The 16,475-nt window shown below is 37.6% G+C and overlaps 1 protein-coding gene across 2 annotated transcripts in view; it reads left to right on the forward strand.

Annotated features, from left to right (window-relative positions):
• Positions 1 to 15,282, forward strand: part of DSE (dermatan sulfate epimerase) — a 35,304-nt gene extending 20,022 nt beyond the window's left edge. For both annotated transcript variants that reach the window (XM_040554368.1, XM_040554369.1), the window contains exons 3-6: positions 4,274 to 4,527; positions 8,238 to 8,477; positions 10,003 to 10,210; positions 12,237 to 15,282. In XM_040554368.1, coding sequence (XP_040410302.1) covers positions 4,274 to 4,527; positions 8,238 to 8,477; positions 10,003 to 10,210; positions 12,237 to 13,998 — 2,464 coding nt within the window. In that variant the 3' untranslated portion in view covers positions 13,999 to 15,282. The remainder of the gene's footprint in view (positions 1 to 4,273; positions 4,528 to 8,237; positions 8,478 to 10,002; positions 10,211 to 12,236) is intronic.
• Positions 15,283 to 16,475: the final 1,193 nt, after the last annotated feature.

Raw genomic sequence — 16,475 nt, forward strand, 5'->3', positions numbered from 1 at the left:
TAATACAAAAAACAATTTCTACTGAAAGAAAAGACATTAGCAACTTTAGTGGTATTGTCAAGAAGTGGTGAGGTTGTGGTAATCTTACCATGATTTTTCTTGGTGGTGTTTTTGTTTCAAGGAGACAGGATATTGATTTTTAATTTCTATGCAAAAAGGTGGTATATATGCCATTAATCTTGGACAGTGCAGTGAACTCGTGGTGGTTCTTGACAGCATAAACTGATGACTGAAGAACTGAACCATAATCATCTTCAGGTTCATTGTTCATTATAGAAGGTGGCAAATCTAACACACACACCACCTTACGCTATGCTAAAGTATTCAAAACATGTAGGAAAACCCCATTACTTACATAAAACCTTATCTGTGATCCCTTCGTTTCTCTACAGTTTCCTCGTGGAGGATCTACCTCAAAGTCAATGTTTAAAATAAAGTAACAAAAATATTTTAAACAAAAAAAGTTAAAGTTGTGGGTTGGTATTAGATGATCTTTAAGGTCCCTTCCAACTTGAGCCATTCTATGATTCTATGAAAGAGAACTAAACAGAGCAACCCAGGCATTTGTTTGCAACTAAGTAGTTGTTCTGCACTAAAGAATCCATTGTAGACTTTTTTATTTAGTCTGGATCTCTGGATTTTTTTTTTTTACTTTTTTTATTTTGAACATCTGATACCTTTAAAAGACAGGAGAGGCTGGCAACAGCACTAAAATAAAGGTTGCCTGCTGCCCTCAGACACAATTAATTGCTAAGCTGAGGTTCGTACTGGCTGATGTTTTTTTAGTCTAGATAGGATTAGAAAAGAGCTGTTTTCAGCATGTTTTCACCCATCTTTACTTGTATTAATACAATCAACTTTAATATTTCGGAACAGAGTAGTTCATAATAGCCTTGAAAACTTTTGTCACAGACCATGCTCATTGCAGGCCTGTGGTACCATGCTTTCCCACGGCTTATCAGCCAGGCAGTTTACCACATCTGACACTGGCGATCTATTTGAAATATGAGAGCACAATTTAGACACAAAAAGCGTTTAATGCTTACTACTTGACCATTCTTGAGAATCATTTTACACAATGTTTAGTGTACATTGCTTGATTCCATTGAAATGAAGTTAATGGAGGCACACTGATTTATATCAGCTAAATCGCTGTTACTTACAAGGGAAGTTCATTTTAAGAACAGATGTTGGCTGTAAGCTTTGTATGTTTAGAAATAAGTGTATTTAAATCATCATGTTTGGTTTTCCCTGTTACTTGCATGCATCTCCTCTGTTAAATTTTATTTACTTACTATACAGAATTGCAATTTGATGGAAGTAATTACAAAATTACTTCGTCTAAACCTGAGGGGGTTAACTATAACAATGTGTAGGCTTAGGAAGCCCAGCAGGAGGTGATTTTTTGTTTGTTTTTTCCCACTGAAAGATTTGATTTTTCTTTTTGCTGAAGAAGTCAACTTAAATGCAGTCATCAGCTTATCCTTTCCTGTGTAGAGCATTTTCTATTTTATCAGAAATGTTGCCACAGACATTAACGCACAATCTTATGCTATAGAATTTGATGCTGGGTTGTGCTCAAAACCAAATACAAAGTTAGCAAATATCAAGCCAAATAACAAGGAAATTTACAATAAATCAGTTCTATTGTCAAATCCTATTTCAGATGAAGTCGATAAAGACCATTAAATGGCTTTTAACACATTCTAATTAGCAGTTTATATGTTGTTACAAGGATACTGAAATCTGAATTTAATGTTTTAAATCAAATTATTTCGTTATTCTTTCCTTCCCCTAACGTATAGCTTAGCCTCAAGCACATGCTAATTGTTCTATTCTAAGGTCTTTAAAGTCATATTTCCTGTTCCCATTTGAACTCTGATCTATGAATGTGCAAAGGTTTGGTGAAAAGCAAAATTAAAAGTACTTTGCAAATTTGGGTTCATGATATAGCTGGTCAGAGATAAGGGTGTTATGTATATCCAGCATAGAATAGAATTTCATTTTTACATATATGTCTAATTACATTTTAAGAGTTTTTCCAATTATATCCAAAGATGAAAAAGCAGAAATCATAGAATCGTAGAATCAATTGAGATTGACAAATGACCTGTTAACTGAGATTTTCAATTTTTGTGCCTCCATGGCACAGTATAAATATACCTGGCGACTGGGAAGACTTGCTTGCCTAGTTCAGTTATGTTTTCTTCTAGTTCATCTGGAAGTATGGAAATAATGAGCACCTAGGTAAAGCATGTAAGTGTTTTGGCCTACAGGTCTGTAATTTTTTTCCCACAACAACTAACCCAAAACATAAATATGAAATTTTACTATACCTGGCTGGAAGCCTTTGTTGATGAGTTCAGAGTTTGAACCAGAAGCAAAATGACAGATAAATTTTCCCAACAGCAGACACCAAGAATGTAATGTGGTTATGGAGAAGATGAAAAGTAAATTTTGAGAACTTTTTTCCTGATGCTTTGGCTGATGTTACCACAGCTTTAGCTGTCTTAATATTGTTCACAACCTTGTTCACAATAAAATCATCTAGCCTAGTAAAAATCCTGGTTCAAAAAAACGCCACATTTTGCTGTTCAAGTAATACCGAATGAGTTCCTGTATTTAATTTAAAATCCTTGAGATAATGATTTCATTTAAGAAAAGAAAAAATGAATGTATAACTTCACCCAGCAGAAGATGGGATTGAAACTGAGAGAAGGTTTCCTGTGCAATGTGCGCCAGGTGACCCTGCTTGGCAGGGGAATTGGCCTAGATGATCTCAAGAGGTGCCTTCCAACCTCAACCATTCTGTGATTCTGTGAAGGTGAATGCTTAAATTGTTGGAAACTCAGCTAATCAAAAAGCCTGTGGAGGTTTTTCTTACATACAGTTATGAAACTGCCAAGGTCATTTGAGTTCTTCCAATGGAGTTAGATGTATTGAAATAAAAGTTAAGGGTTATTTTCCTCACTTGTAGACCATGTGTTTTACCATAGTTGCACTGCACTAGGCTGATATTCATAATTTCTGGTTCATTTATGTATTTTGAATGCAAATAAGTGCTCCTAAAGTTGAATGAGGAGTTTTTTGTTTGTTTGTTTGTTTGGGGGAGGGGGGTTGTTTGTTTAAGATCTTGTTAATTTGGTATTTATCTGTTCACACTTCTGCTTATACAAATCTGGGAAGAAACTGTATTTATAGAATCACAGAACAGCTGCAAGGTACACATCTTCATGGGTACAACACAGTTTCCACTGATTACTGTAGGACACTATCTTATCTCAACAATTTAAAATAATTTAAAATTAATTTCCGTAGTAGAAAATTTTTGCAAAGTGTGTGAATGAAGAGAACAACCATGAAAGTAACTGGTAATTGTTAAGCTTATCAAGTTTTTTTTTTTTTTTTTTTCCACTGTGTATTCCTTCACATTTCCCTTTTATGTAGGACTATAACCTGAAAGTATTCTTTGTACTGAAAAACTAAAGTCTTTATTAGCCTATATATGCTTGACTTAAGAGAAATATTTGTTCTGTGCTGCCTCTGCCTTTGTTATAAATTTTCTTGGTAAAAATTTACTGTTTTGCTAAGTTCATTGTAATTATTTCATACAAGCAGGTAGTTCCTAGAAAACATCTTTGAGTTATGGCATCATTTTACTTATTTTATGTTAAATGCTGTTTTTTTAATGATATGAAGTATGCTAATTTGAGCTGTAGTCATGAAAGTAATTTTCATCATCTCTACTTCTATCCTTCCATGTGTTTGTGAAATTAAGAAATAGCATTGTGAGTTATTGTATTGTTGCTTTAAAGACAGCTTCAGTCCCATCGTCATCATTTAGTAATTTGTTAACATTCAACTGCTTTGGAAAAGAAAAAAGATTCTTACAGATTTTTGGAAGAGTATAAACTATGGGATATTACTTTCTCACAAAAATGCTGTGAATCTTTTTTCAGATAAATAGATTCCGTTTCTGTGCAATAAATATTCTGCATACCTATTTCTCTTAGCAAAACCCAGAATATTGCAAGCCCTGCTTTAGTATTTAAAGATATAATCTTTCTAATATAATTAAGGAGGTTTGAAGCTTACTATTGTCCATACTTAGGAGAGACTAAAATGGTCTCAGAGACATGGTAAGTAGCTTACTACTGTGTCAGCATGAGTTGCCTAACTTCAGAGATGTTAAGTCATACACACCTCACAGTATGGTAATGTAGAAAAATAAATAGGTGAAACTTAATTAATTGGCATCTTTCTTTATTGACAGGCTAGTGAAGGATGCCCCATGGGATGAGGTCCCTCTTGCTCACTCCTTAGTTGGCTTTGCCACTGCTTATGACTTCTTGTACAGCTATCTTAGCAAGACTCAACAGGAGAGATTTCTTGAGGTAATTGCCAATGCCTCGGGATATATGTACGAAACATCATACAGACGTGGATGGGGTTTCCAGTACCTTCATAACCACCAGCCTACCAACTGTGTGGCCCTGCTGGCTGGAAGCCTGGTTCTGATGAATCAAGGTATGTGCTAAATCAGGAATGCTTTTCTACAATGCATCAACTCACTGCACTTTCTGCATTAAGCGCTCAGCATCTATGGCAGCCAACTGCGAAGGTTTACTGCTTTGTGTGCTTTGAGAGCTCAGCTGTATTGGGTTTGTTTGTGTGCTGCTTAGAAAAATGCAATTTACAGAATAGAACAGAAGTCTGTGGGCAGATGTACAAGGTATAATATATATGTGTTATAGCTGGGTATATAAATGTAGCTATCCAACTGTTTTTGGATTTCTTACCTCACTGTTGGTAATAATTAACACTTCACTCATGTGTAGTGTTGCCAGTCCAGTTTTTCAGGGCTGATTATCAGCTCAGAGCTTGTTCTAATGCCTGTGGGCAGTCTGCCATTGCTCCCTCAGAGCTATGCACTTGGTCTCCTTGCATAATGCATTGAGAAGGTCAGTACTCAGAAACACCCTACACTCTGAGCTGGGAGCCAGGCAATAGGATCAGCTGGCATTTTGACCAGGACTTCTGTCCTGTCTCCCCTGAGATGGTTGCAAAGCTGTACCTTGATCCACTCACAGACCACAGCTCCAGACCTTTCTTTTCAGCATCCTTTGCTAAGCAGAGGAGCAGGACTTTACCTTTTTTCCCTTTAAGCAATGCTCTTGCAAGCCACAGCGTTCCTCTGAGATTTCTGTGCCAGGTACCATCTCCCCCTTTGATTTGGGAACTTAAACCCATCCTACGCAGTCTCCAGATGAATGCTCTCACCAGTTGCTTTTGCCTGCTCTACATGCTCTTTTGCCTCTCCTGCTGTTTAAGTGATGCAGACTGTAAAGGACAATGCAAGTCATGGAGTCAGTGGGAAAGAGCAGGTGAGAAATCCTGGCTTTAAAACCCAATGGTACTTTGGCTGAGAAGTAGAAATCATGGAGCCAGCTCCTGCTTATAAGAATGTGTCAGTATTTTATCAAGTTTTTATTTGTTATGTGGTAGACTTATTTTGAAGACATGACACCTGATGGAAGTACTTGATGCAAATCAAGGAAAATCTAGTTTCTGGATGCTGATGGTATTGCCAAGCTGTTCAGCCCTGCTAAGTAAGCAAGGGCACATCTGCACACTGTTGGGCTTTCAGACACCCAAAGAATGTGTTTCAAAAAAAATGTGGCACCTACTGTGTTTGAGGGGGCTCATCTTTTTGTTAAGAACTTGTCATAACAAATGCATTCACTAATGTGTGTATGCTAAAAAGCAGGAAGGGTATACATAGAAATTATTCCCTTTCCTCCTATCTCACTTTCCACAAATTGAAGACTAAGATTACCATGTTTATTCAGTGGGTTTTGCTAAATTCTTCATAATTCCATTCTTCCCTGATCCTCCGTTATTGCAAAAAGCTGGCAGTTTACAAGATGACTCTGCTTTTCATTAGAGTATAGACAGAAGTATGCTTCATGCCAAACAATGATAACATCAGTTAGGTAATATTTGTTTAACCAAACTTCATATTTTGGGGAAAAAAAATAAAATGCAAATTCAGTAACACTTGAGCAATTTAGAAATAGTGCAGATATTTCAAACGAAAACAGTCCAAAACATCCAGACTGTATATTTCTAAATGAAACATCAATTGCAGCTTTTTTTTTTTAATGGAAATTTAAATGAAGTTTCTTTTTTTGGTCTAAAATGATTTTTTTGAAATGTTTTCTTAAAAATTCTTATTCTGAGATGAAAGACTTTCTTAAGGAGAAAAAAAAAAAGGGTGGGGGTGGAAGGAGATAGGGAGTAAATAAGTTCTTCCTGTATCAGATTCAAAGCAATTGTAAATAGCGTATCGCAGTGTAGACCTTTTTCCCAAAAGGTTTGAATGCCACCTAATAATTTTAAGCACTGTACTCAGCTAATCAAGTAGGCAGAGGCTAAATAGCGAGCTTAAAGACATGTAAACATTGACATAGGACTGAAAAATGAAACTAATTGAATTAAATTCTAGGCACCCACGTATATTAAAGCTTTTGCAGTTAAAATAAACACTCAAATATTCTGAAAAGAGTCTTGTGTAAGGCCTAAATTGATATACATCCTGCTAACTATAGGTGAGGTTCATTCTGTTTTATTGTGTAGCCTGACATAGTGTTGAGTCTCTTCCATTTTTCGTTCTTATGTGTTATTTCATTAAGGTACTAGAACTATAGTATATAGTTCTATATAGGTAGTATATAGGTAACTAGAACTATAAGGTCATAGCATCAAGTAAGTAAACAGAAGGAGTGAAGTACGCAGAAGTAAGTAGTGCTGCCTGCCCTCCTGCTCAGGCCTTCCCAATCATATTTCTCCTTTCAGCCAGTGGATAAAATACCACGTTAGAATCAGGTTGTCCGTTTAACTTAGCCATTGCAATTTTTTCCTCTCCGTTAACTAAGCAGGATTTGGCAGTCTTGACTGCTAGGAAGTCTGAATTGCTCATCACTCTGCTGAGCATAAATACAGTAATTGTGGCAATAAAGTGAAATATTCGTGGTAGCGGGTTTGAATGTAGCTCATACTCCCTCAGCCTGGCATGTGTGCTTCATTCATCAGGCACCGCTACACCAAGTAATGGGATATAACATGTGCCAGCTGTCCTAAAATTGAGCTCTGCTGTATGGTGGAAATAAGTCTGGTTAAATCTGTGTCCAGACACTTAGAGTTGCGTAGACATGCAAGGCAATTGTTCTCTGATTAGTCCTACCTCTCCAGCCAGTGAATCTGAAAGAGAGTAAGACAAGGCATGGAGCCTTTCGGCTGCTGGGATCCACATGCTGCCTTCCAAACACGCATCCTTCTGCAATATGTAGATGCAGCTGAGGCTCTTGTGCCTATGCTTGCCCCTTGGTGAAGGCAGACAAGTCATGAGAAGGGCTTCGGGCAACCTCTTTCCAGCTCTTGATTTTCACAGAGCAGACCAAAATAATAAGATCTCTGGAATTCTCTTCCTTAGAAGAATAAGAACTGATAAAGACTTGTATTTGTGGAGGCTGGACCTTAGCTTAGTTGGAAGATTAACTTCATTCTGGAATTGAGGAATCTGCATTTGGAATTAAACATGCAAATCTTTCCCAAAAGAATTTCTATTTTAGATAATCCTTTAGATTGTGCAACACATTGAGAATGTAAGTAGAATCACAGAATGTCTTAAAATAGAGCATGTCTTAATAGAATATCAGTTAAGTGCAGTTCAAGTGTCAACTTTTTTGTAAACTCTGAGAATCTTTTATCACACTGGTGATCATTCCAGTGAAAAATGACTGAACAGAATATTTACTTTATGGAGCCCTCTAGTGGGGATTTGTTGTGTAAATTTGTTTTCCTACCACTTTAATTTGAAATGCAATAGTCTTGATGTGACTCTTCCCTTTTTGCATGTTCTGAATGCATTAAGGAAATTTTCACTTTAAGGTGGAAAGCATAATCCCACATTATTAGCAAAAAGCTGTTTTATAGTTTTTTTTTTTATTTCTTTTTTTTTTTTCCACTCCTGTAACTTTGCTTTATTGTGTTTAAGTATAGTGTTTTATTTTTCACCCTGGAAATACAGGAGTTCTGCAGTAATAGGTCATCTTTTAGAGCTCTGGCAGTTTTCCTTGTGGATTCATGGCTGTGAAGGATCTCACTGTGGAATACAGGTGACATCATCTACGATCTCTAGTGTTGTAACCAGATTTGCTAACATCTTTTTCTTTCAGGCTACCTTCAGGAAGCTTACCTGTGGACCAAGCAAGTGTTGGCAATCATGGAGAAGTCAGTGGTCCTGCTGCAGGAGGTCACAGATGGCTCGCTCTATGAAGGGGTGGCTTATGGCAGCTACACAACCAGATCGTTGTTTCAGTACATGTTTCTTGTCCAAAGGCACTTTGATATCAATCACTTCAGCCACCCCTGGCTCAAGCAGCACTTTGCATTTATGTACAGGACTGTCCTGCCAGGTAGGTCATTTGGACCAATGAAGATGGATCTTTTAATTCTCAAAGAAATTTCATACATCAAGTAGACCATTTTTAATTAGCATTGTACTTGGATATTTAAAATAACCTTTGCCCTGGATTTTACCTTCATCATGCACGGAAACAGTGATATCATTTTTTATCACTGCTCATTGAACACCGTTGTTTATTAAACTTTGGCTTTTAGAATCAGTCCAAAGAAAAGAACATTATTTGGGAGAAAAAAAAAAAAAAAACAAAAATAGTACTTCAGAATTTGATTTCTGGTTTTCAGAGTTTGAAGTTCAGCTGTTTTGGGAGTTTTCTGTTTGAAAAATAACATTCTTTGAGATTCTTACTGATTTTTTTTTTCCTTTCCCAAAAAGAAAAATGATCACACGAAAATATTGGGTGAAAGGAGTAGCAAATCATAAAGCCAAAGTAAAGGTATCAAGGAAGTCTGGGGAAGTTTTACTTGATCCCCAGTTTTCCATCAAACATTGAAATCCATTCATAAAACCATTTTTTCAAAATATTTTTCATATGGAAAATGTAAATGACTTAACTAATAGGTTTTTCAGTGCAGTCCAAGGGTACATGAATCATTTTCTTTTGTCAATGTGAGAATTAAAGAGAAATATCAGACATCACTGATGGGTCTGTTTTGCAGACTTTTTAGTATTTCTGTTTTCATGCTGAATCTCTCCAGTGTTTCAGTGTGTTTCAGCATCTCTGGTATGAAATCCTAGTTGTGGCTAAAAGATGGAGATCTACAAATATGAAAACAGTTATAACCTAATAAATACTGCCAACTACTTGTAGGTTTCAGAAGAGATTTAGTTTTGGGTAGCCTTGCAAGTTTTCAGTGATGGTTTTGTGTTGCTTCTTTGTAGGACAGTTCATTAGGAACTTACATTGTTTGAAGTCCTCTTAAAAAAGATAGTGGAATAACTTTACTGGGTATTAGAAAGCCCAGATCTAGCTTTGTGTGTAAGAGGGGATGAGTGCAGCTTTGGCATGCCAGCACAGATGTGTAAGGAATTGCATTAAATCCATGTGATATCTTAGGCATTTGCTGGGGAGAGGTTCAAAAAAAAGCAAAGTGAACTCATTTTAGCTGTTTCAGGGTGAAACTGTTTTTTGTTTGTTTGTTTTTCCTTGAGGGAGTCTCTCTTTTGTTTTTTGGAGAGTTTGGGTTGACATAGGAAAAGCAAAAGTTGTAAAGAGAAAGTTATCTTTGCAAGATTTGAATGAGGAGGAAAAGTGGATGGGATATTGCTTTAAAAAGCAATTTAAAATTTAAATGCTTTACATTTTTGTAGTACTTTGTCTGTAGCTCATAGCCAAAGAAGAAAGGTGACTATTTAAGTTATCTCCAGCAGAAGGAAACAGCTCCTGTGTAACGTGTCTATGGCTCATTTATAAGTAGGTGTATGAACATCTGAAAAGGCTGCTTCTGTTTGTGTTTTTACCGCTTGGTTTCATCATCATTTATTCTTTCTTACATTCCTTTTAATTTTTTCCCAAGGGTTTCAGAGAACTGTGGCCATTGCAGACTCCAACTACAACTGGTTCTATGGGCCAGAGAGCCAGCTGGTGTTTCTTGACAAATTTGTCATGCGCAACGGCAGCGGGAACTGGTTGGCAGAGCAGATCAGAAGGAACCGGGTGGTGGAGGGCCCAGGGACTCCATCCAAAGGGCAGAGGTGGTGCACGCTCCACACTGAATTTCTCTGGTATGAAAGGGAATGAGTGGGCTTGGAAGGGACCAGACAGCTGCTTGCCATTTGTGATAAGCTGTTATCTTTAGATTTGCATTGTAGAAGCAGAGATTGTGCTGGCCGTGTGCAGCCCTGAGTTTTTAGGCTCACAAGAACTTCACTTGGCGAAGATACACAGAATGTGTTGCTACAGGCAACACTTTTGTCTCATCCTATGTGTGCTTCCACGTTTTCCTTCCATTGTCTGTTGTTTTATAGAATACATGCATTTCCAAAAGGACTGAAAATTTCTCTGAGTATATTTTTTGGCTTATTTGATCTATTCTGGTGATTAATCCTGTTTTTTTTTTTTTTTTTTTAATAATTAGGCAAATATTTAAAGCATAGATTTCTTTAAAAAACTATAGGCAATGTAAAAGATAATGAATGCTATTAGTTGTATGTGCATACTAATTTGCAAATTATATTTAGAAAAAATATCATGATAGATGACTACACCTATATCTTCCTTGTAATTTACACCTCTGCTAACTTATATGTCAGTCTACAAAAGCTAAGAAATGAGAAGATCCAACATATACATATACATTTCCCTCAGTCTATAGAGAGAAGAAATACATTTGAGGAGTCAGTATAGCTGTATTTCTCTCTCTTACAAGAAAAGTATTATTAAATATATTGCTTTGTATTTGTGATACACACGTTAAAATGCATGTTTACTAGGCTCCAAGCACCCTTCAGCTTGTTATTTGCAAAATGCAGAATCTTTCCTCTACAACCACATTCACACATTTTCTTCTCCTGTTTCTCCGTGGAAAACTTGGTAATTTATAATTAATATACTTAAAATTTCTTTTTGATGCTGAAGGGAGGCATGTTTTTAAGAGCAAGTGAGTCAAAACAAAAACAACAAAAAGCTCTGAATATCCCAATATCTGCTTTTTCCTTGTGCTGCTGTTTTGCTCCTTTGATGAGCGCGTCCACTTGCATTAGAGTCTCCAGAAAGAGGTCTGCTTTTAGGGGGATCTCCATCAAGGACCTCTAGCTATAGAGCAAACTCCTGAGCTCTGCAGCTTGGGGGCTGATCAGAACTACGTGAAGCCATACGCAGCACATGAGCTAGGGTTGTCTAGGGCCTGACTGAGACTCCTGATTATTTGTAAAGAATAGTTCGGATGAGGAACCATCTAACAGAAGTATTACTATACTTAATGATGGTTTCTTTTATTTTGGTTAAACAATACCAGAAGGTTGGGTTTTGTTTTCCTGCCTGTTGTTGTTCTTGTTTTTCTTGCCTTTTTTGTTGTTGTTTTAACTCATGTAAATCAAATTAAACAAAAATTATAAATACTGTAATCTTTTCAGGAATTAAAACCTCTTTTTTAAATCAGACTTCTGATATCTTGGAATTTATACAAGAAAGCTGTAAAATTTTTCTTCAACATAGCGGGAGAAAGAAAATAGCATATACTAAGTGATATAAATCATAAAAAAAATCATTTAAAAAGATTTTTTATTAATTTTTAGTTTATTACTAATTCTTTTTGTTCCTATAGTCATCAGTTTTGAGGAAACAGGTTCTCTGTTTTTCTTGGTTAAGTAGTCAGCAGGTAGGTGCAACTGTTGCTGTCACATGCAAATAGTGCCTACAGCCTGTCTAATGTGATTTTTAAAATATTTGTATTGCAGTCAGTAGCTTTATGATATAAAATGTAACGTGGCTTGTTTGAGGAAAGTTCATGGTGCTCTTATATTTGGACTGCAGAAGGATTGTTTGCTCTAAATGTAGAGCAGGTGCTTTCAGTTATTATTCTATAAAAATAATACAACATTAATTTGACTCCTACAAATTTGCATGGAGATTAGTATGGTAAATAGCACTACAACTATATGCTTATTTTGTTCAGGAAGGATACCTGTGGACTTTATATCATTCGGTTGCTCCTTGATATAAGTATTGAATTGCGTTTTGAGTTTTGTATGGGTACTGATGAAATCAGTCAAGTGATTTTTAAACCCATTTTTCTCATCTTTTTGGCAGGTATGATGCAAGTTTGCGCTCTGTACCTCCACCAGACTTCGGGGTTCCAAAGCTGCATTACTTTGAGGACTGGGGAGTGGTAACCTATGGAAGTGCTTTGCCAGCTGAAATCAACAGGCCTTTCCTTTCCTTCAAGTCAGGAAAGCTGGGAGGACGTGCAATATATGATATTGTTCATAAGAACAAGTACAAAGAGTGGATCAAGGGATGGAGGAACTTTAATGCTGGTCATGAACACCCGGACCAGAACTCCTTTACTTTTGCTCCCAATGGTGTACCTTTCATAACAGAAGCTCTGTATGGGCCAAAATATACTTTTTTTAATAATGTGTTGATGTTTTCCCCTGCTGTGTCCAAGAGCTGCTTCTCCCCATGGGAAGGGCAGATTACAGAGGATTGTTCTTCAAAGTGGCTTAAATATAAACATGACTTGGCTGGTGACTGTCAGGGACGAGTGGTTGCTGCCATGGAGAGAAGCGGGGTGGTTTTTATCAGGGGAGAAGGAGTGGGTGCATACAATCCTAAACTGAAGCTGAGAAAATTGCAAAGAAACCTCATACTTCTCCATCCTCAGCTTCTGTTGGTGGTGGACCAAATCCACTTAGAAGATGACAGCCCCTTGGAGGCAGCAACCAGTTTCTTCCACAATGTGGATGTGCCTTTTGAAGAAACAGTTGTTGATGAGGTCCATGGGGCATTTATTAGACACCGTGATGGGATATATAAGATGTACTGGATGGATGATACTGGCCACAGTGAGAAAGCTACCATTGCCTCACGGATGTATCCCCGGGGCTACCCTTACAATGGAACGAACTACGTGAATGTAACAACCCTCTTGCGGCACCCCGTCACGAGAGCCATTTACCTGTTCATTGGGCCCTCCATCGACGTGCAGAGCTTCACGGTCCGCGGAGACTCTCGGCAGCTCGATGTTTTCGTTACCACCAGTGAGCACGCCTATGCAATTTACCTGTGGACTGTTGAGGAAGGGCCCCGCTCTGCCTTTGCACAGGTTATTGCAGACCGCCAGAAAATTGTCTTTGACCGAGCCTCTGCCATTAGGAGCTCTGCAGTGCCAGAAGTGAAGGACTACGTAGGGATTGTGGAGAAGAACCTGCAGCATTTTAAGCCAGTTTTCCAGCAGCTGGAGAAGCAGATACTGTCTCGTGTACGAAACACAGCTAGCTTTAGGAAGACTGCTGAGCGCCTGTTGAGGTTTTCAGATAAAAGACAGACAGAGGAGGCCATTGACAGAATATTTGCAATCTCACAGAGGCAGCAACAGCAGCGTGGCAGAGCAAAGAAAAATAGAAAGGTAGCCAAAGGCTACAAATTTGTTGATGCTGTTCCTGACATTTTTGCACAAATTGAGGTAAATGAAAGAAAAGTGCGTCAAAAGGCACAGACTCAAGCACAAAAAGAGTTGCCTGTAGATGAAGATGAGGAAATGAAAGATCTTTTGGATTTTGCAGATATCACTTATGTGAAGCACAAAACTGGAGTGTCAATCAAAGGCCGATCAGGGCTGGCACAGATGGTGACAACTGCTCGAAGTAGCGCCCCATCAATATCAGCCTCTTATACCCGCCTCTTTCTCATTCTCAACATTGCTATTTTTTTTGTCATGTTAGCAATGCAGCTCACGTATTTTCAGAAGGCCAAAAGACTGCATGGCCAAAGATGTCTGTATGCAATACTTTTAGTAGACAGCTGTATATTATTGTGGCTGTATTCTTCCTGTTCTCAGTCACAATGTTAGCAGAAGATCTCTATTAGTCGACCAGTTTATGGTCATATATGTCTATGCAAAAGCATTAACCCTAATAGGGCCAAAGTTTATGTTCTTTTTTTTTCTGAAACATTCCAAAAACAGCTGGGGAAAGATTGGTTTCAGACCAGAAAGGATTGACAAATAAGGCAGGCAATGAATTTCTCAGAAAATTAAGTACTTAATAAGTACTCCTCCTTTTGAGTTTTGAGTTGGGCCTCACATCTGAGGGAATATTATGCTTTGTTCATCAGAGTTCAGTAATGTAAAGTTGTAATTAATTTTTGGTGAGAAGAGCCCTCTTAAGAGATTTGTTTCTAAGGGCTTCCTTTTTATACGAAATTGGATTTGCATTTAGTGACTTTTCATTCCAAGCTGCTATGGATGTCTGTGGACATGCTCTTAAGAAAAGGACATTTGAACACAAGTATGCAGGGCAGATCTTAGCAGTAGATTTCACTTCCCTCTGCCAGACCAAAGAATACTTCAATGTGGGACACTCCTGTATAATTATTTCAGACCCTTTTATCATGTCATCTCTTCCATGCTTTACAATCTGGCACGGTAGGAGATGGGAATCCTGTCAGTACTTACCAAGTGAGCGGCACAATGCTTAGTAGGCAGTAGCAGAAGGCTGTTTCAAAGTATAAAGGAACACAATTCTCAGGAAAAAAAAAAAAAAGGCATTTTTTTCTTTCAGTCAAGTTTAGACTGCAGAAAGATGAATGCTGTAGCGTCTGTCCTCAGTTTTACAAGGCAGGGTTTCACAAAAGTTTTCTATAGTTTGAAGTGCATCTTAGCAGGGAAATAATGCCCTATATCAGTGCTCTTCCATATGCAATTGTAAAAATGCAAAAAAATAATAAAAATAAAAAACACAAAGCAATCCTGTGGTAACCTCGGCAATTGCCAGTATGGAAAAAAAAAAAAAAGGTATTAAGGAAGTATTTAATGTCTTTTTTCTGTTCACATGGCTAGAAACAGAGGACAGTTAAAATTGTGTACACTCCGCAATAAAGCACCGTCAAGAGTTCTGCAAGCTCTTGGTGGCCCCAGGGTCAATTATTTGGGGATTAGTGGTAAATGGAATCATGTGGTTTATGACAAAAATAAGTTTGACATCTCCACATATGTCCCCTTCTGTTAATTAAACTGATTTCAAAAAATCATAGCCCTTTGAGAGAAAGGCAACTCTATGGAATTGGGGCATATCTGTACATCTTTACAGAAAAACAATTTTTCCAGTACATTTGCTAAATAAAAACGTTATAATTGTCTCTGTGGAAAATATGTTTTTCTTTGATTAAAATACTTTTACTGGTAATTGCAGTAAAGACTTTGTTTGACCATGAAACTTCATTTCATTTTCCTTATGCCCATTTAAGTATCTATTATCTACATTGCTATTTTTAAACCTTTTGTGATTATATGTATTGAAATGTGTTGAGCTTTTCTTGTCTAACAACTTCAGTGAATAGATCAGAATATTTTCACTAGGTTCCAGATACTGAGCCAGTTCTGAGCACTGTATTCACATACAGAATCCCTGCTACAGTCTCCAATGCCTTGATTTAGCCAACAAAATTTGATATTTAGTCTGGACAAAGATGTAGGACTCCAGTTAATTTCTGCTCTGTCTGTAGTCAGTGGAGAGAGCCTTCAGATTGCTAGTCTACCTAAGACCTGAAACACCTTCAAGACACCTTTCCCTACTAATTGAAAAAGGCATGTAAAGTGGTTAATCACGTATTTCAAATCACCCAGTTAATTGCTTAAGGTGAAGGAAGTTGAATATGGGGAATGTCACTCCGTATAGTTCCATGTTGGACAGGTTGGAAATTAGGAAAAATTCTCAGAAAGAGCGGTCAGGCATTGAAACTGGTTGCCTGGGGAGGTGGTGGAGTCACCAGCCCTGGGGGTGTTTAAGGAAAGGTTGGCCTGCTTAGGGACATGGTTTAGTGGGTGATATTGGTGGTAGGAGGACGGTTGAACTAAGTATCTTAGAGATCTTTTCCAAACATTATGGTTCTATGTTTGTGGTAGTGCTATTTATAGGCAATGACGGAATGAAGGGAAATGAAATGTACTAGTCCGTCCTTGTGAGTGGAAGACCAGGTCTATTTCAGCATAAGTGGGAATCTAAGGGTTGTTCCAGCTTGTGCTTGGTTTGCACCTGATACCTCTTTCTGAAAGATTTATGAGTTACCTGAGTATGAGTGTTGTTACTGGCCACTCTGATTCAACTTACACAGATATGATTTTTAGTCAGATAGGGCAGGTAAGCTTTGCTTCAACCAGTGATGAAGCCCATAATTGTTGTGTATATATTTCAGACATTAAAACAATCTCTTAGCTATTCCTTTCCAGGCCAAAGCCCCTTAAAAGTGCCTCTCCAATGGCCATGTAAGTTTTGTTTCCATTCTTCACTTCCATTCTTCTCCCGTCTTTTTTCTCTCATTCTGTAACAA

Source organism: Cygnus olor, chromosome 3, assembly GCF_009769625.2.
Source record: "Cygnus olor isolate bCygOlo1 chromosome 3, bCygOlo1.pri.v2, whole genome shotgun sequence".
NCBI lineage: Eukaryota > Metazoa > Chordata > Aves > Anseriformes > Anatidae > Cygnus > Cygnus olor.